At 39.9% G+C, this 26,272-nt stretch overlaps 1 protein-coding gene across 2 annotated transcripts in view; it reads left to right on the top strand.

Annotated features, from left to right (window-relative positions):
* uvrag (UV radiation resistance associated gene) overlaps positions 1-26,272 on the top strand; it is a 144,625-nt gene that overhangs the window by 10,432 nt on the left and 107,921 nt on the right. For both annotated transcript variants that reach the window (XM_059352327.1, XM_059352328.1), the window contains exons 4-8: positions 75-236; positions 3,495-3,569; positions 3,695-3,780; positions 16,958-17,063; positions 22,522-22,648. In XM_059352327.1, the coding sequence (XP_059208310.1) occupies positions 75-236; positions 3,495-3,569; positions 3,695-3,780; positions 16,958-17,063; positions 22,522-22,648 (556 nt within the window). The remainder of the gene's footprint in view (positions 1-74; positions 237-3,494; positions 3,570-3,694; positions 3,781-16,957; positions 17,064-22,521; positions 22,649-26,272) is intronic.

The following is a 26,272-nucleotide window of genomic DNA, read 5'->3' as shown; positions in this document are numbered from 1 at the left end:
AGGTATTAATGTACTCTTACTCTACTGTTTGTCCTCACCAAGTGGCTGCAAATCCTCACGTGTGTGTTTGTCAGAATCCAACCTGGCGGAGCCTGGACTTTGGCATGCTGCCGGACCTCCTGGACACCTCCGTGTCTTGCTTCGTTGTGAGGATCTGGGGAGGCCAGGAGGAGCAGTACCAACTCCTCATAGAATGGAAAGTCAATCTGGATGGCCTCAGATACACGGGGCAGCAGGTCAGCAACCACACACATAAAAATTATCATCTGTATTTGTTAGGGCCGGGACTCGATAAAAAAAAAAAATCTAATTAATTAGAGGCTTTGTAATTAATTAATCGAAATTAATCGCATTTTAGTCGCATATTAATCGCATATAAATATTTGACCTGAGAACAGTGAGAAGTCATTTTTTTCATATGGATTTTCAGTATACCGTTGAATACTTCATTAGCGTCCACGCTAGCTGCTATATGTTTAGCATTGAGGTGATACTTGAGGCTGGATGTGCTGCGGTGATATGTGAATTCCTTGTTGCATAGCAACACAACCATGCTCTTATCGACGCTTCCATCCGTTGGTTTTTAGTAACTAAATGTCCCATCATCCACGGGGCCAACCAAAGGTCTCATCAGCTTCTTCCTTCATGTTCACTGTGGTTTGTTGTTGTCTGAACTCATCAACGCTAGTTGGCGCTCCAGTATAATCGGTCCTCCTGAAACTCATCCAGTGAGAAACGTTCCGCGGTGCAAAAATAAGTGTGATTAAATGCGTCAATTTTTTAACGCGTTCATTTTTGTGTAATTAATTAATCTTAATCAACACGTTTAAGTCCCGGCCCTAATACTTGTATTATACACACTTTTGTCACCCTTTATCCCTGTATAGTGGGAACTGTGTACAGGCTACAAAGGGATATATACAGTAAGTTGTGAGAGCACACCTGACCGACCATTTGTACACATTGCCTGGAAAGCACCTAAGGTATCTGATCAAAAACTGAAATGATTGTTTTTACTATATTAAAAAATTCCAAACACATAAGGTGCAAAGTTTTCAGTCTTTTACATGTGTTTTATAGTATTTTACAATTTATTTGGCTCAGTTTAACAAAGTACTTTTAATTCACATAATTACCAAGTTCTGGCCTTAAAAATCTACAAAATTAAAGCATCCACAGTCATGGAAATTATAATAATGATAACAATAAAAGCTCATAAGAGTTTAATTTAGGAGCTGATATTTAGCCATTTTCCATGGTTTTCTTGATAATAACCAAAATCATTACCAAGAAAACCATGGAAATGTCTCGATATCAGCTCTTAAATTAAACTCTTATGAGCTATTTTTGTTGTTATCATTATATTTGTCCAAACAAATGTACCTTTAGTTGTACCAGGAATTAAAATGAACAAGAAATTGAAAAAAACAAAACAAGGGTGGTCTAATATTTTTTTCCATGACTGTATATCAAATTATATACATCACACAGTGACCTCTCAGAGCATCACACAATTTAACACTACATTTTAATCATTGTTTTGAATTAAGAATAAAATGGTCTGAATCAAATAAGTCAGTCAGACATTAACTAATTCACATGAAAGTCTGCAAATCAATTCCTGAAAATTATGCAAATGATAGTCAGAAAAAAAGGATTTGAAACTACAGCAGCACTCTGACAGCGCTGATCTCTATAAAGGCTCCATTTCCTGAGTTGAGAAGTCATTCTTCTGACTTTGGTGTGTTCATGAGCTTTAAGTTGTAATGTGGAAACAACAAGGAGATGTGTTGTATTTTATTGTGAAGAGTGTTTGAAGAAAATCTTGTTAGCTGTTTCCAGTAGTTGCGTGGCAATGAGCAAAGGAAATAAATCAGTTGACCCGTGAAATACGATTGGGATGATTTGATTATTCTGACACCACATGAATGCAGCACAAATATCTAATCTGGCAATGTTAATAAAATTGAAAATTAATTCTGGTATCCGCCCTGTGATCCGTTTCCACTTCAAAATATAATGGCTTCTTCATTGGCTCATGCTATTTTTCCTCCACCGAGTAGTTTTTCTCTCATCCTGCTGACACACATAACCTTCTTGCTTGAGTTAATAATATACAGTAAGAAAAATGACTTTATAAACCTTTTCTTCATTGCTTTAATGTGTTTTTTTTACTGTAACATGATGCAGTCTAGTAAAGTTGGGCTTTAAACTGCAGTAAGTGTCTGTACTTGACTGCATCCGTTTAGTTTTTCGGTTCTATATTGGCCACAAAGTTTTGTTTTCATTCGAAACAGCAAACCTTAAACAATCACTTAAGAGATTAATATTAAGAATATATTAAGATTAATTACTTTATTAATCCCACAATCGGGAAATTCAACCTCTGCATTTAACCCATCCTTTTTTACACACAAGTGAAAAAGCCATGCAAGGAGCAGTGGGCAGCACATTACTGTAATACAGTAAGATGATATGCTTATATTATATGGATAAATATAATATTGCTGTAGACAAAAATTTCTACCAGTGTAGCAGACACTGAATATTAACAATTAATGTAACATTGTGACTAGGCCTGTAACACATTTTTTAGGATGAAATATTTTCCCAGAAACTATCACGATAAGCAATAGTATCGTTGTATCGATGTCGTTTTAGTTTTATAACTATATTAGAGCATAATAAGTACATCCTTTTCCACAACAATATATTAAACATTGGAATTGAAATGTGGAAAAGAAATATTAAAATATTGTAGATAAATAAAACATAAATAAATAAACTACAACCAAAACAAATAAAATAGACTTTCAGGCTCTGTAAAGAAAAAATTGCACTTAGATAATCATTATGTATGATATTATTTTATTATTAAAATAACATATAAACAGCTGGCATGGCTGCTTTGGGAATACAGTTTTTTTTCTCAGCAAATCGTACTGCCTGTCAAACATTTGCAGCATTACTTTAAACACAACACAAAAAAAGCACAAAAAGTCAGGAATGTAAGCAACAATATATTGAGTCCAGAAAAAACTATTGTGTGCATTTTTATACACTGAACGATAAGTCGATATAGTAATTATTGTGAGAGGCCTAATTGTGACAGTAATCAAAAGGCAAGAAATTACATTTTTCCTTCCACTTCTAACATACATTTCAAATGTTCAATTTCAAATCCAATTCAATGATCTGTACAATAATTATAAGCACAGAAACTTGAGCTAACGTGAGCTGTCAGTCTTGTGAAGACTTGACAAGATCCAAGTTGTATTTGAATTTTTCACATTGAAACTGTTCGGAGAATTGAGCCAAAGCAATAGCAAAATACAGTAAAATAACTCAAAGTTATTGTCATTGTTTCCCAGTGAGACTATTTTCAAAGCTCATAAACAGATAGCTCGTCTCATGCAGCTCCAGATGCACGCTGTCCTTTGTTCTCCTCATCTCAGTCCCTACAATGAGCCTCTACCGCCTCGCTTTGTCCACAGATTCGATCCAGGAATCCAAATGAGATCATATTTGGATTGAATGATGGCTACTATGCAGCTGACTTTGATCATAAGGTACAGCCTTTTGTCAGTTTTCCAGAGCTTCTGCATCATAATGGAATACCCAGTCCTAATCTCATTAGCTTTATTCAGACGATGTTTGGCCTCTGTACTGAAACACTCACATGTGGCTGTTACAGGATCAGTCGGAGCGGAAGAAAAACAGTCTGCTTCAGGTCGACCAGAGTTCAGTCAGGAACTCCTACAGTGTTTTCTCTTTGCTCAGGTAAGATTCATGCCATGTAGCAGCATTACATCACATTACCATATCATTAAGACTCCACTTTCATCAAATATATTGTATCATTACAGTGCAGCAACAATTTTTTTATGTGCAGTGGGGTTAACCCTTTATCGGGCAAAGAGCTATATTTGGTAACATCTGTGGATATCAAACTGGGTCCCCATGTCTCTGTTTGGTCGTAGAACCACATGGATTTCTTCCAGCTAATCAGCAAAGATCAGACTACGTCACAAACAGTGACACCATGACATTTGACGAATATAATATTTACTTTAGAACTTGACTATGACGGCATATTAGGGCCAAGTATGAATAAAAATCAAAATACAAACCCAGGGAGGAGGGGGGTAATATTTCTAGACAAAAGTTGCAAATTTACTAGATTAAAGTGGCAAATCTACAAGAAAAAAAAAGGCAAATTTAAGAGATTTAAAGTGGCAAATCTGCTCGAAAAAAGTTGCAAATTTACTAGATTAAAGTGGCAAATCTACAAGAAAAAAAGTTGCAGATTTAAGAGATTTAAAGTGGCAAATCTGCGCGAAAAAAGTTGCAGATTTACGAGAAAAAAGTGGGGAAAAGCAACTTTTTTCTCGCAGATTCACCACTTTAAATCTCATAAATCTGCACTTTTTTTCTCGTAGATTTGCCACTTTAATCTCGTAAACTTTTTTCTCATATGTTTTTTTTTTTTAATTTACACATTTCACAGTCCGAATTCTGTCTGTATGTAATATCCTCCAATATTCTCTAAGGTTGAAATTTGGAATTTGCAAGTATTTCAATGAGTGCCCTATTAAGGGTTAAAATGCTGGAAAATAATGATCTACATAATTTATTTATTTTAACCCTTTTCATCAAATAGATCTTTGATTTACCTTTTTTGGTCATTTGACTAGACTTCCTCCTGTTACATGTTGCTGTATTCCAGCAGATGGTGCCACAGGAAAGCTGACATTTTGACCCATTATTAGGGAGCTCATATGGCCTCCATCTCTATCTAACATTACAAAGTTAACACTGCATTTGTTGGACATGATGATTGGACAAAAATATAGAACATTCTCAGCAGTTTATTCCAATGAAGGCACCTTAACATAAGCCCACCATCAGACTCGGGATTGTGATTAGAATGGAAGTACTGACTGTGAAAAACAGTTGCAGTTCACATTGACACCACCAGAGGGAGACAGAGTTTTGCTGAGAAACTTGCTTATTAGAAGGGGAACCCTGGCGCAGTAATTAAGAACTTTAGACGACACAAGGCAGTTCTGGCATCTGTTGACAAACATGGCCTTGTGTTTCCACATTTATATTTAAATGTGGTTGAATGTAAACGCTACTTTCAACATCCACAGGGCTTCCCCAGAGGGAAACCCTGCTGTGGTCATGGCCTTATCGCCTAACAACGTAATTACGCCTAGTTTAAACGAAATAAAAATGTACGTCTGGAAGGTTCCGAGTTTGACATTTCCAAAATAAGATAAGGATCCTGTCATTATGGAAGCTTCCACAGACTCTTTCCTACTATAAGAATTAAATAGGGAGACATAAATGCGTCACAAGCCTTTGCAGCATCGAGAAAAAGGAGTTTCTCAACTTAAACAGAGCTCCCTCATCTCGGAGTGGTCATGGTTTATGTTTATATGAGAGGATACCATTGCCTCCCCAGCAGCTTCCCGGAGAAAAAAAGACCAGTTTCAATCATAACTTTTATGACCTCTGCTTCTTTTATTATTGCAGCTTTCTTCCACATCCTCTTCTTCTATCCTCACCCAGTGGGACTCTGCTGAGTTTAACACAGTTACATTGATCCCCCTCTTCCCACACACTGGTCTGCCTGCAGCTCCTCACCCCTGTCAGAGTTTTTCCTTGGTGCACTCATATGCACATAGTTTATGATTATGTACTGTAGAATGATTCATCAGATACTGTACACTCCTACAGGGATTATCCTCCCGCCCCCCATGGTACATAAGCACACGTACCACTCAGTCTCTGACCCGCAGAGCTCTGCCTTGTTCAAAGTGCATTCACTTTCTGAAGCATTCAGGTGGACTGCTGCTTGTGGGACCGTGCTTTGTGTTGAACTCTCTGCTTACAGTATGTTACCTGCTCACCTACATTGGTTCATGCATTAATAAATGATATATAGCAGCCACGCTTACAGCCTGCTGACTCTCCATGAGTTTTTATCTCCGCCATGTGTAAACCTGGAGGGGATCATGTGTTTGGTCGTGTCTGTCTGTCTGTCTGTCTGTCTGTCTGTCTGTCTGTCCGTCCACGGGTAGTCTAGACCAATCGACCTAATACTTCTTGTGCACATTTATGATTGTATGTGCAATGACCTCTTGTGGCAGCCAATTTTGTTTGCCAGAAGCAGTACAGTGGAGAGGAAAATGCTAGATCAGGGATGGGCAACTGGAGGCCCGGGGACCGCATACGGCCCGCACCCTCACTTGAAGTGGCCCTCAGTACAACTACATGCATTTGAGCATGAAATCTTAAAAGTGCAGTGTAAAAATGCACAAAATTTCTTCTTGCAATTAATGTTGGTCTGCTGTTCTTGCTCTGAAAACACAGTAAGTGGTTATTTTTTATTTGCTTCAAACCTTTTGTATTCCTATTTATACTGTTATACATGCATTTGAGCATGAAATAAGATAAGTTACTGCACTGTATACATATTTAAAATTGCAGTTTCATCATATCTGGTGAAGTGCACGGTCCTATATGTGGCCCTGTGGTAGTGTTGATGAAAAATTGTGGCCCCCTCCAGCATTTAAGTTGCCCATCCCTGATCTAGACCAATCAACCTAATACTTTTTGTGCACATTTATTAATGTATGTGCAATGACCTCTTGTGGCAGCCAATGTTCATCAATTTTGTTTGCCAGAAGTAGTACAGTGGAGAGGAAAATACCGGATAGAGAAAGCTGATGACTAGTTAGCTTTAGCCTAGCCCTGAGGCCTCCTGTCTTCACTTTTTATGTTTAGAGTCTCAACGCCACCTGTGAGCACTTGTAGCAGGCGGAGCTGGGCTGGCAGCCCCCAGTGTACTTGAGATCGTTGGTCTCCAAAGGACTCAGGATTTATTTCAAAGCTTCAGTGATATAACTAATGTCATCTCCACAATAAACGCACAATGTTGCCATACCACTTAAGAGTGCCAATTTTGGGTTTGAATACACAGTTGGGGATCAAATATATAACTATTTATCCAGCCAAATCCTAGTGCTTGTGTGTTTTGAGTGTTGTGAGCTCCTCTCTCTCTCTGGCTCCCTCAGTCACTCAGTCTTTCCCACACTGGAAAAGAAAACTACTCCTTTCCTTGTGTGAGCCACAGCAGTTCAGCAAGGTAGCCGTCATGTGCAGATAGTTTAGCCCAAGGGAGCCAGGAAGGTCATGGAGTGAGATTCATCCCGTCTTTGGAAGGGGAGAAGGAGACGCACCTGGTGGAGAGCTGCACTCTGCTGAGCACACTTTCCTAGTTCATCATGCAATCGGCTGAAAAGCAGTGTTGTCATTTGGTCATGTAAGTTTTTATTGTGCCTCTTCCAAAGAATTTTTTTGATGCGTGTCCACAGAGGACACCCACAGTGTCGGATATTCTCACCCAACTCCATCCCACTCTGCCTTGTCCCAGAGCGAAGCGTCTTTCTCAGCGCAGGGCTTTAATGGAGAGGGATGAAAGCTGCTTTGCTAAGAACGCTCTGATCTTGATTAATGACGGTAATTTGTCAGCAGATTCACAGTCTGCTTCTCAGCCCCGCTCCAGTTGACAAGACCCGTCGTCTGTGTGCGGAACATGGTGATGTGGGCTAGCAAACACAACACGTCTCAGATGGAGAGATGAAGAGGAAGAGTGCAGATCATCAATCAGCAAAGTCTTGTGTCTTCTAGAGAGTCCTCCAGGCTGAGCTAGAGGCCGAGCCACATCCTGCACAAGGCTGGGCCCCTGTATGGGTCGAAGGAAAGCTGAGGAGGGAGTGACCAAGATCCATCCATCCATCTACCCATTTTCCTCCGCTTATGCGGGGCCGGGTCGCGGGGGCAGCAGGATAAGAAGGGCATTCCAGGAGCCCCTCTCCCCAGCCACAACGTCCAGCTCCTCCTGGGGGACCCCGAGGCGTTCCCAGGCCAGGAGAGAGATATAATCCCTCCACCGTGTTCTGGGTCTTCCCCGGGGCCTCGTACCAGTTGGACGTGCCCGGAACACCTCTAACGGGAGGCCCCGTTCATCCGTACCAGATGCCCAAACCTTCGAAGTGAAGGAGCAGCGGCTCTACTCCGAGCTCCCTCCGGATGTCTGAGCTCCTCACCCTATCTCTAAGGCTGAGCCCAGCCAAGCTACGGAGGAAACTCATTTCAGCCACTTGTATCCGCGATCTTGTTCTTTCGGTCACTATCCAAAGTTCATGACCATAGGTGAGGGTTGGAACATAGATGGACCGATAAATCGAAAGCTTTGCCTTCTGGCTCAGCTCCTTCTTCACCACGACGGTCCGGTACAACGCCCGCATCTCTGCTGACGCCGCACCAAACCGCCTGTCCATCTCACGCTCCGTTCTACCCTCATTGCTGAACTACTTGAACTCCTTCGCTTAAATGGCGAAGATGCTCCAGATATTTATATATATCCAGTAGACGGTCCTCAACCTCTCAGACCACTCCTCTGTTTTACCAGGGATAAGGTGGACGTTAGAGCAGTAAGAGAGAAAGTGATCGGACTGATGAACTGACTTACTATCATCTCATTACTGAGATACATTTTGGAATAGTTGGGTCAGGGATGGGCAACTTAAATGCTGGAGGGGGCCACAATTTTTCATGGACACTACCACAGGGCCACATATAGGACCGTGCACTTAACCAGATATGATAAAATTGCTATTTTAAATATGTTTACAGTGCAGTAACTTAACATATTTCATGCTCAAATACATGTATAACAGTATAAATAGGAATACAAAAGGTTTGAAGCAAATAAAAAACAACCACTTACTGTGATTTCTTTTTTTTTTCAGTGCAAGAACAGCAGACCATTTTGTGCATTTTATGCATTTTTACACTGCACTTTTAAGATTTCATGCTCAAATGCATGTAGTTGTACTGAGGGCCACTTCAAGTGAGGGTGCGGGCCGTATGCGGCCCCCAATCCTCCAGTTGCCCATCCCTGAGTTGGGTATTAACAAACATGTCCTCTCTTTTTTTGTCCATCTCAAATCCGCACATCATCACCACAGCGCTCAGTATTCCCCGTCTCAACCCGTGGACTGCTCTCATTGGCTGAGCTCCACAACAGACTCTCCGACATATTTAGCACGCTAGATATCTGGAATGAGTCTGCGATGCGTCGATGAGCCCCTCGGCCCACGCCTCCAACAGTTCACACATGCCGATGTTGCTCATGGGAGTGAGCGCCGAGCCAACTCTCAGCTTTTATTGGGGGAACTTCAGAAAGTGTCTGTGAGCGAAAATCGGGGATAAAGTCAGATAGTGTGAAATACACATAAGAGGTCCTACTTGAGTGGCCCTTCAGCTCATCCTCACTCACTGGAGGAACAGTGTTGTGCCCTTTAGATTTGTGTTTAGAATGACAAAACCATTGTCAATGTGGAATGTTGACATTTTTGGTCTTTTGTAACAGCAGCCCATGTGCCACATGGTAAACATCATTCACATGCACAACTTTCACAGTTCAGCACTGTGACATTGCAGATTAAACCTGCCTCAAATGCCTGGAGCCTTAAGGGGAAACTTTCTTTTTCCCCCCATGATCAGAGCCACATGTTGCCTGTGTTTTCTGATTTTTTCGCTTTTGTATGCTCCTATGTTGAGCATGCATGTACGTAGAGTTATGTGTCAACAGGAGCACAGTGATGTGAAGCTCTGTGGGAGGTCCGTCATGCCCCACAGGCTGCTGAGGTGATAATGCCTTCCTGCAGGCGCTCCCTTGGGTCCACCCGCCTGCTGGTTGGGTGCTGCAGCCATTGGATGATGTTGTGGTCCTTCAAGGCAGTTGGATCAAAGTCCATGGCTGACCCTGAGGTCTCAACCAGCAGCACCAAGACTACAGAAACAAACCTTTAAATCACTGTGGAGAAATGAATGTGGACGCTCCTGTTTTCATTTCACACCTATGGAGTGGACTTATGCAGAAACAAAGCATCCCCCATATACATAACTTAAATGGAGCTTTAAGGCTGTTTTTCCAGCTCAGGCATCGGGCCTGCAACACTTCTTCCAGTATTTGCCCAACTGTCTGCCTTCCAAATGTTTTTTTATACATTTTTTCAATCTGAGATTACATTCTCTCAAGGCTAAGACCATAGACATGTATTTTTCCCCCCAGATGGTCTGACTGCCTGCCCAATTCTTTCTTGTTTTTATACATATTTTTCTGTTTCCTCCTCCAGTGCTACAGCTTCTGTAGTGCTTGCTTTGCAGTGCTGCCTGTTGTTATTAGGGTCCAAGCACGATGGTGCCAGGGGCCAAATGGTTTCTTGCACTGGATGTGTTTTTATAAAGATTATTATTATTCTGCATGCACAATCACATTTTTGGGGGACTTGAAAACTCAGGAAAATTGACACATGTCCGAACTGATTGGGCCTGGATGTGGCCAGCGCCCCATCCTACCATAGTGCCCCAAACATGTGCCATTTTTGGGATGATGTTCCATTGATCTTCAGGCAGATTGGTGGGATCTTTGCTCTCATCTGTAAGCACATATTAAAATTTGCCAAAAGACATCTACACCATGGGTCTCAAACTCGCGGCCCTCGTGACGATATTTTGTGGCACCCACCTTGATATGAAAGTTTAATGTGAGTTTTATATGAATGGCACTTTACCGTGTTGTGTGTGTGGAAAGTCCCTTTAATTACTTTTTTTTGGTAATTTTGTGTCTTTTTTTGGTTATTTTGTGTCTTTTTTTTTATAATTCTGTGTCTTTTTTTTGTCATTTTGTGTCTTTTTAAAATAATTCTGTCTTTTTTTTTGATCATTTTGTTTCTTTTTTAAGTAATTAAGTTTTTTTCTGTCACTTTGTGTCTTTTTTTTAATTTTGAGTCTTTTTTTGGGTCATTTTTATTTATTTTTAATAATTTTGTGTCTTTTTTAGTAATTCTGTGTATTTTTTTGGTCATTTTGTGTCTTTTTTTTGTCATTTTGTGTCTTTTTTAAAGTAATTTAGTGTTTTTCAGTCATTTTGTGTCTTTTTTTGTAATTTTGTGTCTTTTTTTTACTTTTTGTGTCTTTTTTTGTCATTTTGTGTCTTTTTTTGGTCATTTTGTGTCTTTTTTAATAATTTAGTTTTTTTTTATGTCATTTTGTGTCTTTTTTTAAAAGAAATTTTGTGTCTTTTTTTGGTCATTTTGATACTGCCTCGAGCGGCCCCCATGTAATTTGAGTTTGAGACCCCTGATCTACACGCACAGGAACAGGTGTGGTCTACACATGATATACATGGTGCATAATACATGGTGTGTTCTCTGGTGCCACATAGTGGACATTGTTTTTGCTATTTATCATGTCCAGAGCCATATGCGCCACATGTAAAATACCCAGTATGTAGCTAAGCTTTCTTATGGTTTACTGTTTGGCTTACTCCTGAAGGCAGCTTAAGTAACCATGACTAACAGTTTGAGATTTTTAATGTAAGACCAGGGCAAAGGGCTTATGCTCCCGACTGGGTATCCAGACTTCCATAATTATCTACAGAGTGTGTGAGCCCACGTTTTTTGACTGTTTCAGGACCAAAAATATCTTTTCTCAAGATCTCTTTGGCTTCCTTGCGTCTCTGTTGTAGTTGTCATGTAAACATGGCTTATAGCAACAAAGTAGATCCCCACAGAAAACACCAGCCTGGGGGAAAAGAAGTGCAGGCTGGCTAAAGAAACTCCACTAATCTTATCGTCTCTTTCCGTGAAAATGGAGACAATAGTCAAGCGAGGTGAATAACAAGCGATTAAATGTGTTGACATTCTTTGGCAATGAGATACAAACGGAAGTTACAGGATTTGTTTGTTGTGTTTTTCCTACTGTGGTGCTTTCCGTTTTGTCCGTGGCAGAGGTGTGATAGAGGGACATTATCCTCAATTTGTTGCCTCAAAATGTCTCAGAGTTTGTTTTGAATCGCCTAATCGGCTGCCCTGTTCACCCCGGGCTGTTGGAAAAATGGTTGCTGGAAATGAATTCAGTGCAGTCATTAGTCCTTGGGCTTGTTTCCCCTGACCCTGGTTTGTTTGACAAGTACATTGGGCACACTTGCATGCGATGAACAGCTAGAGGACTTGCCAAGCCACAGTATGTTCAATCCATTTACAACTACACTGCAAAAAAGCCAGCTTGTATTTTTTGGCCTAAAACAGTGATTTAATTTGGTAAAACTTGGAAATATAAATTATTGACATTTAGGGTTAGCACAACAAAGGAAGCCAGTTGTCTGCTCAAAAACAAGTTTGTGAGTTGTTGTTACTTATATCTTTAAGTTGGGGTTCACAACAAAGGACAATAGTTCTGCTAACTCTTATTTCTTTTTTGTGAAATGCGGGAAAGCGGTGAAACTCGGTCATTAGCAAAAGGTAGCGGCTAACTGATGCTAGTGGCTAACTGATGCTAGCGGCGCTGCTTGTTACAGCTACAAGAGTAGCCATTAGCGTATCAATGCTAACTCAAAATTGTGGTCGCAACATTAGCTGACATTTCATAGCGGCGTTACAATTGTCAATTCAGCACATTGCAGAACTTAGCAGAAGTAAGGATTTAAAGTTAATACAATGTAAAATTATAAGTTAGTACAACTTACAGTTGAGTTGACAAAAATCTGAATTCAGAGTTGAGCAAACTCAAAAACAAAATTTAAAATATTTTTGTTCAATTGTCCAACTTAAAATTTTATCCAAGTTTGTTGCGTTGAAATTTTAAGTTCACCCAACTTTTCTCTTTTTGCAGTGTACAGCTTTGGAAAGGGAATAAAAAAGCCAGTGTCTTTGTGCAGAGTTAGATTAATTCACCTGATTTGATCGTAGCTAGATGCTAGATCTGACATGTTGCCTCCACCTCGGTCTCTACTTTAGTGTGTCACACACTAAATGTTTTGGAGTCGAGTCAAAGTATTTCTTTGGAACAAAAGCTCTTCAGTGATTATGGATGAAGGTTTAGAAAGACTGACCAGGGGTCGCGTTAACCAAATGATGTCAATGACAGATTTTTTTTAAACAATGACAAAAAAAATGCGAAGGCCGTGATTCATTTTGACAGATTGGAAAACTAACTGAAAGTAATTCACACCACCACACGCCAAAAAAGATTTCTATCCCCCGGGTTAACTTTTGCATAATGAGGTCCACTGATATTTGTGCAGTAGTGTTTCTCCCACTGGCCCCACCCATGGGTCCCTCTCGGCTCATTGACCTTACATTGTGATATCATCGAAGAGTTTTAAGTCGCGCCTCACTGCTTGAGCAAAGTTTTCCAAATATAAAACCTTCATGAGTCAAAAATTCATAGGAGAAAAAGTCATAATTGATCTTGTTTGCAGTATGAGGACTCACTGTCTTGTTTACAGATGTCTAGTTTTTGTGGGGAAAATGCTTTTTTATTCACAGGGGAATCACGTCCACATAGTCAACTTGTAATTTGGTAGTAAATAACCGATTGTCTTGCCATTCCTTTGATTTGTCTGAGGATTTTGGCCTCCGCTCTCACTGACAGAAGTTCCATCATTTCGTTGTCCCATTTTTTGCTGGCGTCTTGGAGTAAACAACCCTTCTTCCTAACTCTTGGATGTTTTTATAGTTTCGCACCAGTTGCATGATAGAGACGCCATCAACACACCCACTCCCTCACTGTGAATTCCCAAGAAAACGACTGGCTCTGTTCACACTTGATAGGACAGTACACCGAGTTTGTACTAGGGAGGTGGCAGGGTAAAATCTGTTTAACATCCGGTCCATCTGATTCAGACATTTGAGTTCTCCCATACAGCTCCTCTGGGTGGTGTTTAGATAAGTCATGGTTGCTGTGCATGTGTGAAAGGGGCTTTAGTTTCTCTCAGAAGAACAATAGTGCACTCCCTGGTTTCTTCTCCGGGTCCCAGGTCTTTCTCTGGCTTATCTTTGTGAGCCAGATGACACATCTGCATTCGCTGATTTCCTTCTCAACCCTGATTGCAAAATTGCACATGCTGGACCACAACACAGCGTGTAAACCTAGCAAATATTTATTCCAAGATAATCAGTAAAGGTAAATGAACAGAAAACAGGAGACCGGCGTCAGAGAGGCTGCCAGCTCTGAAAAGACTTTTTTAAAAAGACAGAAATTAAACAAGTTAAATCTATTTTTAATATACTTGATTTTAGCTTTGCATTTTCATTATAGCTAAAAGCCCAGATTAACAATCTACAAGATGCCTTCTGTTTATCAACAAATCTGAACGTTTCAAAAGCACAAGTTTCATCTGACACCCCTGCAGGGTCTAGTGCTACGGTCAATGGAGAAAATGTTATTGTTTTTCTGATGTATATCTGCATCAAGGGTTGAGTGCACAGGCTCAGTCATAACTTCCTGCAAATCCCCTGCAGCACAATTGTAAGTTACCTCTCGTGCCTCGGAAAAGGAAAGTTGTCATGGCTTGTGAGAAGGCCTTTTCTGGACAGTTGCCCTGCGATTAAACTGCTGCACCCATGCGGGTGTATGGTGGGAACCCCCCCTCCCTCCCCGCCTGCTCCATAGGCTGTGATGGAGCCTGATGGGCAGGTGTTAGGCCACGACTCGGGCAACGATAAGGGGGCAGACATGCGTGAAAAGGAGAGAAGAGATAACTTTTCTCACCCGGGGGAAAAGGCCATATCAGTAATCACCTAAACAGATGAAGCTGTCAAAACAGATTGGCCCTGATGTTCCAAAGGACTATCTGCAACTGCTATCGCTGTCACCTGAGACAGATTAAAAAATGTGGGCAGAAAATATGTTGTGTTTCCTGTAGAGCTCCTCCCCTTAGCTCTATTGACATTGTCATAGAAAAACACTTTTTTTTGGGCTGGTTATGTTGCCAGGACCATGGAATAATATTCTGAAGTGACTGTGTGAGTTTCGTAAAAACACCCCCCTGGGATTTGTAAGATGACCCCATGAAGCTGTGAGCCTCTCTAAAAGAGCCTCTAACACTAAACCCACTCAAGAGCCAATGTCTTGAAGACTCAAAGCAAGGGCATACCTAAAGAAATCCCAATTCACATCACCCTCATGATCCAGAACCCAGGGTCTGGCTAGAAGAGAAAGAAATGTGCTAATTACAAGAGCTAATTACATCTTTATTTGGGGTCCAGATAATCGAGGCATTCAGGGGCGGCTGTGTCTCAGTTGGTAGAGCGGGTTGCCCACCGATTGGATGGTTGGTGGTTCAATCCCTGACCATGGCATCCTACATGTCGAAGTATCCTTGAGCAAGATACTGAACCCCAAATTGCTCCCGATGCTGCATTCATCGGTGTGAGAATGAATTCCCAATGGTGGCAGGTGGGACTGTTTAGGGTAGCCTCTGCCACCAGTATGAATGTGTGGATGAGCGGGTGAATGAGCGCAGTCTGTAGTGTAAAGCGATTTGAGTGGTCGCAAAGCGACTAGAAAAGCACCATATAAGGGCAGGTCCATTTACCATCCATTTACCATTCTGTATCCATCAAGAAAGAAAGGTATATAACTCTCGTTGCATATCAGGATTCTCGCAAGACACTAGTGTTCCAGTCATGGAAGCACTTAAAAATTGACCAGATATGTGTGTATTTTCTTTGTAATTCTTTTAATTTCTTTCCCATTACGTCCCAAATTGTTACGCTAAACACACAAGACACAAATAAAATAGAGTCCCACTAGAATAAAAACCAGGGTGGATGATAGGATCCCACACAATCACAAGATCACATTTATGTTGGTTTTTCTTTGTTTCTTTTTGGTTCAAAATGTTGATCCAGTAATTCAGATAAAAATCAATTATTATTAGGACATATAGGTGAGGTTGTGCTGAAAAAAAAACTAAATAACAACATGGCATTTAAACATTTTTAAGTGGTGAATACAGGCAGGATGAAAAGGATTCAAAAATGGACAAAATAGCCCAAAACTCCATAGAGTTAAAAGTGGATGCCAGGTGGTCTTATTGTACAGTTAGCAGGGATGGGTAAATCTGTCACCTGTAATGTGATGAATGTCCTGTAGTGTCAAGAAAAAAAATGAGAAAATGTCCTGGAAAGGTCTCGGAAAATGATTTCTTAACAAGAATTGTAACCATGCACAATGCACATGAATATCATTGAGACGTTTACTAACAAGTGTATGATCTAACGTCACTGTGACAGTATGGTTGCTCATGGTAGTTCCCCCGTTTGTCTGTCCTCTCTAACTCATTTCATCACATGGGATTGTTGTCTGGAGCTGTGTTGTTGGAGTCCCTTGGGTTGTGTTGAGAGGGTTTGTCTCTCTTTCGATGGGTATTGAAGAAAACATACTTGATTGATGGTCTAAATAACGCGCTGTCTTGTAATTTGTGTCCTGATGTTCCCATTTAAGTGATGACAGTGACATAGCGTTTGGTAGACGGCCTCCATCTTTGTGGTTTCCATGAACTATTTGGCCTTTTGCCGGTTGAGTGCTTGGGAACGATGCATTCAGGTCTATTGGACAACTTTTGAACTCGTATTATGGTTTTTATTATTAGAAAATCCTAGTGATTAAACTTTTGCTGTGATAATTGTGGTTTGTGGTGTTTCGGAACTGTATACTTTTATTATTAGGTATGTTCTCTATATTGGTTTTGTCCTTTTGTTTCATGGCAAAAGTTGTCATTAACTTTTATGGTTCAGGACACTCAGCTGTTGTGCTGGAACAATGAAGATTGATTTACACACTAACAAACACACTGGACAATGCCTCTTCCACATGGGGACAATCATAATTATGACAATCCCCTCCAAAAAGTCACCATAAACATCCAAACTTAATAAAATAAATTGCTGGTGTGGTCGTAACACTGACTCAGCGGGTCAGTTTAGTGGCCTCTTGGAAGGACGGTTTCAACATGCGGACGTTCTTGTGGTCCAGTGTGTCGTTCCAAACAATAATCTGGCGGTGACTTTGTGTTCTCCTCCTCCTGCAGGCTTCACACAGCACAGAGAGCCATCAAGCAGACCCAAGTGACCGTGCAGAAGATTGGGAAGGAGATCGAGGAAAAGCTGAGGACGACGGCAACATGCACAGAGCGGGTGAGCACAGTGACCAATCGGCAGCAAATTAGCAAGTAAACTTTAAATCAGTAGCGCTGATTAGGCAACTTGTTTGCTTATTTTCGTTGGCTGTTCCATCAGCTTATGGGATTGTAGAAATATGTGAAAAAATTTGATGTTTTCAAGGAATGTTCCCTAGGAAATCGATTTGCTGTGATCAGCAATAACAGGCTCATTGGTTTCTACACTAACAACAAACATCAGCAGACTGCACTGTGTTAAGTACTTAAGATCAGCGAGCAGCGGGATTAGAAAGCTTATATTACCCAAATCCCCAGGTGTAATCGTAATGTAAAGCAATGTGCGATGTAATTACACCCTTCGGGCAGCTTTTGTATCCTTTTGTTATGATGGCTCAACTGAAAAGTTGAGAGAGCAATATCCCGCCTGCCTAAATGATGCTGCTTTGGCCAAAACCCACTGTTTAGTTTCCACCTCCTGTCATATCCTCCACCGAGATCCACAGCAAAAGCAAGAAAGCATATTTAACATTTTTGGAATTGGCAGCCACACAGCTGTGAAAACGGAGCACTGATCCCAGGTTTGGCATTGTGTTTATTGTAAACATTCACTTCAAAAGCATCCCGTCTCTTCTGCTGTTATAAAAGCCCCGAGGCAGTGACACTTTGGTGTTGTTATCCTCCAGGTAGACTTGTCTTTGGAAAAAGTGCAGCTGGGATATATTTGTGTCCAAACAGTGTTTTAAATCCACAGGAGAGTTTGTGTTTTGTGTTTTTTTGCACCAGTTTACCAAATTTTAAGTCCCCACACATGTTTTAAAGAATGTTAAAATACTCTGCTATGATCAATATTTTGTTTAACAAGGTTTTCTGACGTAAAAAAGTCTTTCACACTAAAGAGGTGAAGTCCGTCCCCTTTCGGTGTCCCCCATTGGACCTCATTGCAGAAAAAATATGTATGGTGGTCAAAGGCAAGAGACAAAACTTTTTTTGATCCTGTTTGAATTGAATGAATGAATGCTTTATTTCGGTTACAAAAACCCCCAAAGAAAACAAAATAAAATCATGTTTTTACAAAAGAATCCATCAGACAGCAACCGAAAAAGGAATAGGCTGAAGCCCCACTAAAGGCTTATTTTTGCCTCTCCTGTACTATCTACATGTATACATTATATATATTACATTAACTGAAAAATTCAATCGTTACAAAACACATGATAGCTTAAACTGGAAAATCAAATGCAATCAAATTTCATTGTAACCCTTGATAATTTTAGACTTTAAAGTCTTCTTGAAAACTAACATAGAATTACACATCTTTATTTCATCATTTAGTCCATAATTCCATAATTTTACACCCAAAACTGACACACAGCTGTACTTGAGATTAGTTCTGACTTTGTGAGTTTCAAACATTAGCAACCCCCTTAAGTTATAAATCCCCTGCCTTAATTTAAACATTTTTTTGAATGAATTGTGCCATTAATTACATATATGATGTATTTTGATTTAAAAGATCACTTTTCAAGTCAAAAATACAGAAAAATGTGTCTCTCGTGGTTCACTCTGTACATATTTATTTCCAAAGCAAAGTCCCATGGTGGTCCACTGGAAGGGGAGGAACTACCTCTCCATTGAGAAAATTTGAATCTGGCCTCCGCCCTGTCTACCACTGCAGGTCATGCTAGGTTGACCGGTCAAAGAGTAGTGCAATGCAATCTGTAGACTGCAAAGGTAGTTTACATCTTGTCCATTTTCACCATCAAAGGAAACAGAAAAAAATAAATCAAAATCATGTTTCTTTCCTGGCTTTTGATTGGGTTTCGAAGTAGTGATGTACCTAATCTAGCTTGCTCAGTGCACATTTAAATCTCATATTTTAGTGAAGTGGACAGACATACCCCCTTCAGTAGAGGAATGTAAAAACACCTCTCCAGTGACAAACTTTACACAGATACAAGTCAAGATAGCCAAAGATAGACACTGTAGGGAACATGAACATGAAAACCCCCCACATTTCTGAGTGGGGGACTTTAAAGGTTTAGAGTGCCTCTTTAGTGTGCCTCTTTAGACAGCTGTTACAGCTGTTGCTTTCCATCACGTTCTCATCGGCTTTTGATATGGCTCACTTTTTTGTTCCCTTCCCCAGACCTTCACCTATTAAAGTAGCTCCACTATAGCCTTTTCAAGCCTTCCCGCAAAAACATTGAGGCTCCATTCTCTTGCCACAAAGGATCCCTTTCAAAAACTTGTCTCTGATATTCCCCCTCAGTGAAACATTCCTCAAAACCCTTTTCAGAGCTCACATCAGCTAATAAATCACATAATCCTCGTCCCTCTACCTTTCCGTTAAAAAAGGCCGGCTAAAGAGTGAGTGGAGCATTGTGTGGCTCTTCTAAGGGTTTCCCTCTTCGCCTTTGGAGAGCTCAGTGCTATCCTTCTGTGCGCGTCATAGTGAGCGTGGATCAAAGGGGGACAGAGTGGAGGCCACCAGGCCCTTTTCACCCTCTCACCCACACTCTGCCATTAATCTGCTGGGTTATAACGCCCCCCCCCCCCACGCCTGCTGCTTATTTACTCAGCTGACCCGCTGCTGTTTGATGTTCAGGAGTCAGACGGGTCCTGGTGGTCGGTTACAGTCTCACACACACACACACACACACACACACACACACACACTGACATGGCTGTGACCCACTTGTTAACTATGTCGCCCAGTGAAAGTGTAGGAGGCTCATGGTTCGTGCCAAAGCCAGTGGTGGTTAACATGCAAGCATCAGGCAGCGACACATTGAGAGATGGAGGCTCTATCAGTCTTCTCCCAGCCACTGATACCCCTCTGTTGTTTTCACTGCAAATCCCTCAGAAGTCTTGAAGAAAAAGCATATCTGTGTTTCCTCTGATCCAGGCCACGATCACTATCTTAAGTGTGTGTGTGTGTGTGTGTGTGTGTGTGTGTGTGTGTGTGTGTGTGTGTGTGTGTGTGTGTGTGTGTGTGTGTGTGTGTGTGTGTGTGTGTGTGTGTGTGTGTGTGTGTGTGTGTGTGTGTGTGTGTGTGTGTGTGCACAAGTATATTTCACATTGAAGCACAGCTGAAGAAAGTTCATGAAAACTAGTTTTGACACAAACTGTCCATGTAAGTAAGGCCGCAAAAAAAAAAGAAATCAAAAAATGAGATCAATGCATTTAGTATAATATCCAAAAATGCTTTATAATATATGAACATCTAAAGTTCAACATAATTTGAACTATCTCTACTCAATATTATTTTTTGTCCTTAATGTTATTTACTATTTTTGCAAATGCCATAATTATAGAATTGGCTTCTTAGAAAAGTATCTCATTTTCATTATTTTCTGTAAAAGTAGGTCCCCATTAGTCACCAAATAATCTGTGTGAAATATGCTAATTCATGTAAATAATGTACCCTGAAAGCATGTTTACTGTTTTTTTCCGGATGTCCCCATAAAGCCTGATTAAAACATCACGTCATAATTTCAGATGTTTGAAAGTGTGTATAGGTTAACCAAGCTATGGCAAGTTTACTCAATTTTTTTCAGCTCTCTACAACCTCTAGAAAGGGTGGTCCCCACAAGTGATGATTAAAACTCAGGTCCCCATGATGTATGAAAACCAGTGTCTGTGTGTGTGTGTCTGTGTGTGTCTGTGTGTGTCTGTGTGTGTGATACTGAAGTCCCTGCTTGCAAACTAAAGTTTGAATAACAAGGCTGGATCTCTGTTATCCTGCCAGAAAGCTCTCTCTCTCCCTCCCTCTCTTCATTATCCATGTCATTCCCCGTTCGGTCTCCACGTACATTTCTTTGTCATCATCCACATCGTCCCAAGACGTCACCTCTTAAATCTCCCTCTGCATGGTTTGAAGTTCCCCTTTTCTCTTCATCCCAACTTATCATTTTTCACTGTATATTTCAGTTAGCCTCCAATCTCTCCTCTTCATCTACTGTATACCACATCCATCAGTCCATGAATCCCTCGTGCTGTTCCTCGTTAGATGGTTAGCCTCACTGCAGGCTCCCCCTCTACCAGATAGAGACGTGCAGGCTGATGAAGGGACACCCTACGGAGAGGGCAACATGTTGACTAACGAATGCACTCTGAAGCTGGTCAGAGAGCCTGTGGTGAGGGAGACGCCAGAGACGGAGACACTCATCTGGTGTTGATGGGCTTTATTGTGGTCTCTCGTTCTGGTTTGTGTGCGTCCACACGTGCGGTTGTTCTCCGTGTGTTCGGCGTTAGTCTTTAGTAGCAGTGTGAATCTGCTCTTCTTGATAAAATCAGTGAACGGCCGTACTGACACGTCTATTCTCTGTGCAGCAGCGAAGATCCAATTTCGTTCAAAATACCAGCAACTGGCTTTGAGCTGCATCGTTTGAATGCTTTTGTGCACTCGATACCACCAGGATAAAAACAAAGACCCCAAAATTTAACAGAAATATTTTTATTAACAAGAAAAATGCAACATGTTAAAATTAACAGAACCACAGGTTAAATATTTATATATATATAAAAAAAAAGTTGTGCAAAAAGAAACTGCAACTATAATAACAAGCTTCAAGTCTGAGGTAGTGCAAAAATAATAAATAAATATTGTATCCGGATACAACGTTTTAGTATTGATACTTTTTTGAGTATCGATACTTTTGACAACCCTAGTGCACTCACATGTGTTGGCCACCAAAATACAACACAGACTGGCAAACTGAATTTCAAAGTCAACAGTCACAGTGCTGCTTGTGCTAGATTGTTGATTTGCCAGGTCCATCATCATCTTTCCTGTCATTAGTTGATGACTCATGAGTAGTGGTCGACGGATATGGGTTTTTTAATGCCGATACAGATTATTTTGATATCAGTCTTAACCGATCCCCGATATGTGCTGCCGATATTTTTGGGCCGATTCTTAAAGCCGATATTGCCTTTTCTCCCTCCATTTACATGATAAAAATGACACAATGATAACAAATGTTACACAAGTCTCAATTCAAACAAAAAAAGAAAAATTTATTAACAAAACAAACAAAACGTATTAACAGCTAGATCGCAAACAGTGTGTATGTTGTTCTAGGCCTGGAGGTGGTGGATCCTCAGATGATCCACATATTTGATGTTTTTCTTTTTTCTGGTATCAGCAGCAGCTCACCAGAGAATGGCAGACGTTGCACTGAGCCTTGCCTGCTGTTGGCTCAGTGGAATGGGCTAATTGATTGGCGAACGCACGCATGTATCGGCCGATGCCGATACAAGTAAAAAATGCAAATATCGGCCGATATATATCGGCCTATCTCTTCTCATGATTTGGAATTATTCACAAGAAGAATTGGCACAGCAGGCCTGCATTAAATCAGAGTGACATGGAAACAGCTTGTTTTTCAGGGATCAAGTTTGTAGGGTTTTAACACATATTAACTGTTTTCCCTCCTCCTTTTTCTCTCCATGTCATTATCTTCTCATTTCAGAAGAAAGAGAGAGAGTGCATGCAGCTGCGTATAGCTGTGCTGCGCAGTGAGCTGCAGCGCCAGAGGAAGGCTCTGGGCAGGGAGATAGACCTGCGGCAGAAGGAGAGGGCACAGCTTCAGAAGAAAGGTAAAGACAACGAGTGCACACACAACACTGTTGTTTTGTTTATCTCTTGCACACACCACAGAATCAGTGGTTATTAAACCTCTGAAGTCCAGGAGGTTTTGGTTCAAATTTGTCAACTTCCTTTGCATTCGTTTCTGTCTCTGTTCAGCATCTTTCAGTCTGTCCTTACATCACATGCATGGCTCCTTTTTCTCCACACAAACTTGGCTATCAGTTAGATTTTTCATTTTATTTTAATTAACAAAGTATAAAGCTGCCAGGAACCCAAAATACAAACAAAAGACAAAGGTGTCTATGGAAGTGTACCATTTTTATTTTATTTTTTATTTTTTACCATTTATACACACAAAAACAGCAGAAAAATAAATAAATAATAAAACTACAAAACAGCCTTATTTGCATGTAAATTAAAAACAGTAATAGTTTTCATTGTAGAAAGAAAATTCACAATTTTAAAAATGGTCTAGAAACATAAATGGCACACTGTGAAAGCTCATATGATGCACTTTAACTGGCTTTCTCAGCTTGTCTTCATATCATATATAAATTAAGTTGTTACTGTAAATAATACGTGTATTTTCAATAAATAGATGGACTCCAGAGGATTAATTGTTTAATAGAGTAAATTAAAAAATAATCAGTTGGTTCAGGCCTATGAATGTCATTTTGCTCTTGTGTTTCAATCAAAAATCAGAAAATTATAAGACTTTTGCAAAAGCACAAGTAGCTTTTGGCTACAAGCAGCTTAGCAACTATGTGAATACTCTATACACAAAATGGTGCATATTGATGTATATATTCATTACACTAAATTTGTATTTTTTACTCCCAAATTGTTGCTAGAGCTAATATTAACATACTGGTGGCAACAGCAATGGGAGGCACTTGGTGTTTCAAAAGCTCTTACCTGAGATGATCATTCAGCTACAAACACATGCAGCAAATTCCACCCAAATCCCCCGTCCTTTCATGATGAGCTACAAGGCTCTGTGGCAGCTGCTAATGGATGATAAAACAAAGAAACAAAGAATACAAAATGTTTTAATGACGCAGTTTCATTTTGTCTACTGAAAGCGCAGGCCTACCTGGGATATTTGTCAGAAAGATACAGTAAATCCCTTTCTGTGTAGCTTATTGGAATAAAAAGATTCAACACATTTCTTAATTTAACCCTCAGTTACATATTTCTATAGTTAAGTCATGTACCTCGGCTGAAATAACTGTCATCAGTATGTTTGGTACATTTTTCCATATTTTCAATGATATGATCAGCTGTTGGCTCAAGTAAGCCTCTGAGGGCAAAGGTCAATGTTTCTAGGATTTCAGTGTTGCAAGTAGATATCCAGGTCAGGTATACGCAGGCCAAGAGTATCTGGATTGTATCTCTGCATATGAATGCAGATGAATTTCGAAAAAGCTTTTGTTCTCCGCACGGACTGTTTACCATCACGCAAACAAATGTGATTGGTCAATACGACTCAGATTTCAGGCTGTAAACAAAACAATTTTGAAACCCGAATCTTGTCCAGTTGCCCACAGATTCTGCATTCACATGCACAAAAGATCTGTTTTCAGAGATTAGCAGTTACAGAAAAGGCAAGTTGATGATAAGTTCATTACAAAGCACATCGGACTGTAAATTCAGTTCATAAAATGTCTTAAATTAGCTAAAGTTACAATTTTATCACTTCAAAAAACACATGGGTCAAGGTTTTAGTGGTATCTGACAGCAGCAGGTTGTGTGTGTGTGTGTGTGTGTGTGTTCTTGTACTTCCTACATAGTGAGGACCAGAACAAGTTTTTAACCAACAGAGTGAGGACATTTTTTCAAAGTGAGGACATTTCGGCCGGTCCTCACTTCTTTAAAGGCTTTTTTGAGATTTCAGACTTTAAGTATTGTGTGGTTGCAAAACTAACTAAAACTAACTAAAATTATAGTGAAAATGTCTTTAGTTTTCGTCTTTATTAACTTCTTCATTCATCATGAAGATGGATGAGATAAAGGAAATAAAGGCAAAATTTACTTTGACCTCTTAAACTAAAGCATTTCAAAAAAATAAATACTTAACTAAAACTAACAAACTTGCTCTAAAAACTATTAAAACTAACTGAATTTGAAAACAAAAATTCACAACAAAATTAAAACTAAAATTAATGGTGTGTGTGTGTGTCTGTGTGTCTGTGTGTGTGTGTGTGTGTGTGTCTGTGTGCGTGTGTGTGCGCTGTATTAACCTGTTCATTCTGCAGTACAGTAGAGAGTGTTGTCACATACAGGAAATCTCTGTCACGCTCCCAGTCAGAGGATTGGAGTCACTCAACACACAGGCATATGTACCCATAATGTTCAGTATATAGAGCCATTCCTGTGGTTTTTGCAGCCTGTGCCAGGCCACTAAAGCAACAGTGTTATTGCTGTGGTGTCATTTAGTTAACCCTGTAAAGTCTGCAGCTCCTGAGTTAGGCCCATCCACACCAACAACAACCGCTATAAAGATAACTATAAATATGTGGCATTAAGAATCTGAGGGTGTCCCGGTAGAGGTGGGCGATATATATCGTCTACGATAATGAAGTTAATATTGTTTTGACGATGTGCAACTTTACATTATTAAGTATTTATAATATATCAATAAGAAAAATACATGAAAGGCGTATAGACTAAAGGGGGGAGAAAAATCGATACAGCATGGCATCGCAATATTTTGCATGGCAATATTATATTGATTCATGGCCGCCAAGTATCGATATTTCGCGTTCTAACGATACTGGTACCATATGAAACTAGAAGATCTAAGGAATCTATAGGCACCATGTGCGTCAGGATATCGTGTTGGGAAGTTATCAAAATAACGCTGCAAAGTTAGGCTTCTTTTAAAGTTTCATTCAAAAAAATTCAGAGCCATGAAGCTTAAAGTGCTGAAGGTTTGATAAAATGCTGCAGTTGTTGTCGTCCAATATGTTTGATATCAGTTGAGTTCAGTTTGACTGAATACTTTGTTGGTCAGTCTGTGGGTTTGACTCTCATTGTGGAGAAATAAAAACACTGAAGTGAGATGAATACACTGAGAATTTTCTCTTATTTGACAAAACCATTCTTGACTGAATTTAATTTTGTGGACACAAAATGCAGTTAAACAGTTCAATCGCAATATATCGTATCACAATACTCACCATATATCACAACATTGTTAAAATCTCAATAATATCGTATTGTGATTCAAGTATTAGGTTAAATAGTATCGTGAGGCCTCTGCTGATTAACACCTCTAGTATATTTCAGTTGGTTATCTTTTTTTTAAAAAAACCTCTTGTTTTTATTTTTATTTCAGTTAACGAAAATGTTTTTTCAATTCTAGTTTTCGTTATTTTGTTAGTTTTCGTTAACTATAATAACCTTGGTGTCCCTATCCAACGAAGCATGAAAATGCAAAAATAATATTTATATATACAATTTATATACATATGGAGGGCGAAGTCAATATTGTTATGACGTCTTTCAGAGCAATTTAATTTAAAAATGTAAAAACTGACAAAACCAGATTTCCACAACATTGCATTGAAACTCTGTATAATAATAATAGATACAGTTTAATTATCAAAATCAGCAGCATCTCTCTCTCTTCT

This window comes from Centropristis striata, chromosome 15 (assembly GCF_030273125.1).
Source record: "Centropristis striata isolate RG_2023a ecotype Rhode Island chromosome 15, C.striata_1.0, whole genome shotgun sequence".
In the NCBI taxonomy this organism is placed as follows: domain Eukaryota; kingdom Metazoa; phylum Chordata; class Actinopteri; order Perciformes; family Serranidae; genus Centropristis; species Centropristis striata.
The sequence above is the reverse complement of the archived record's forward strand: the minus strand, read 5'-3'. Positions and strand labels throughout refer to the sequence as shown.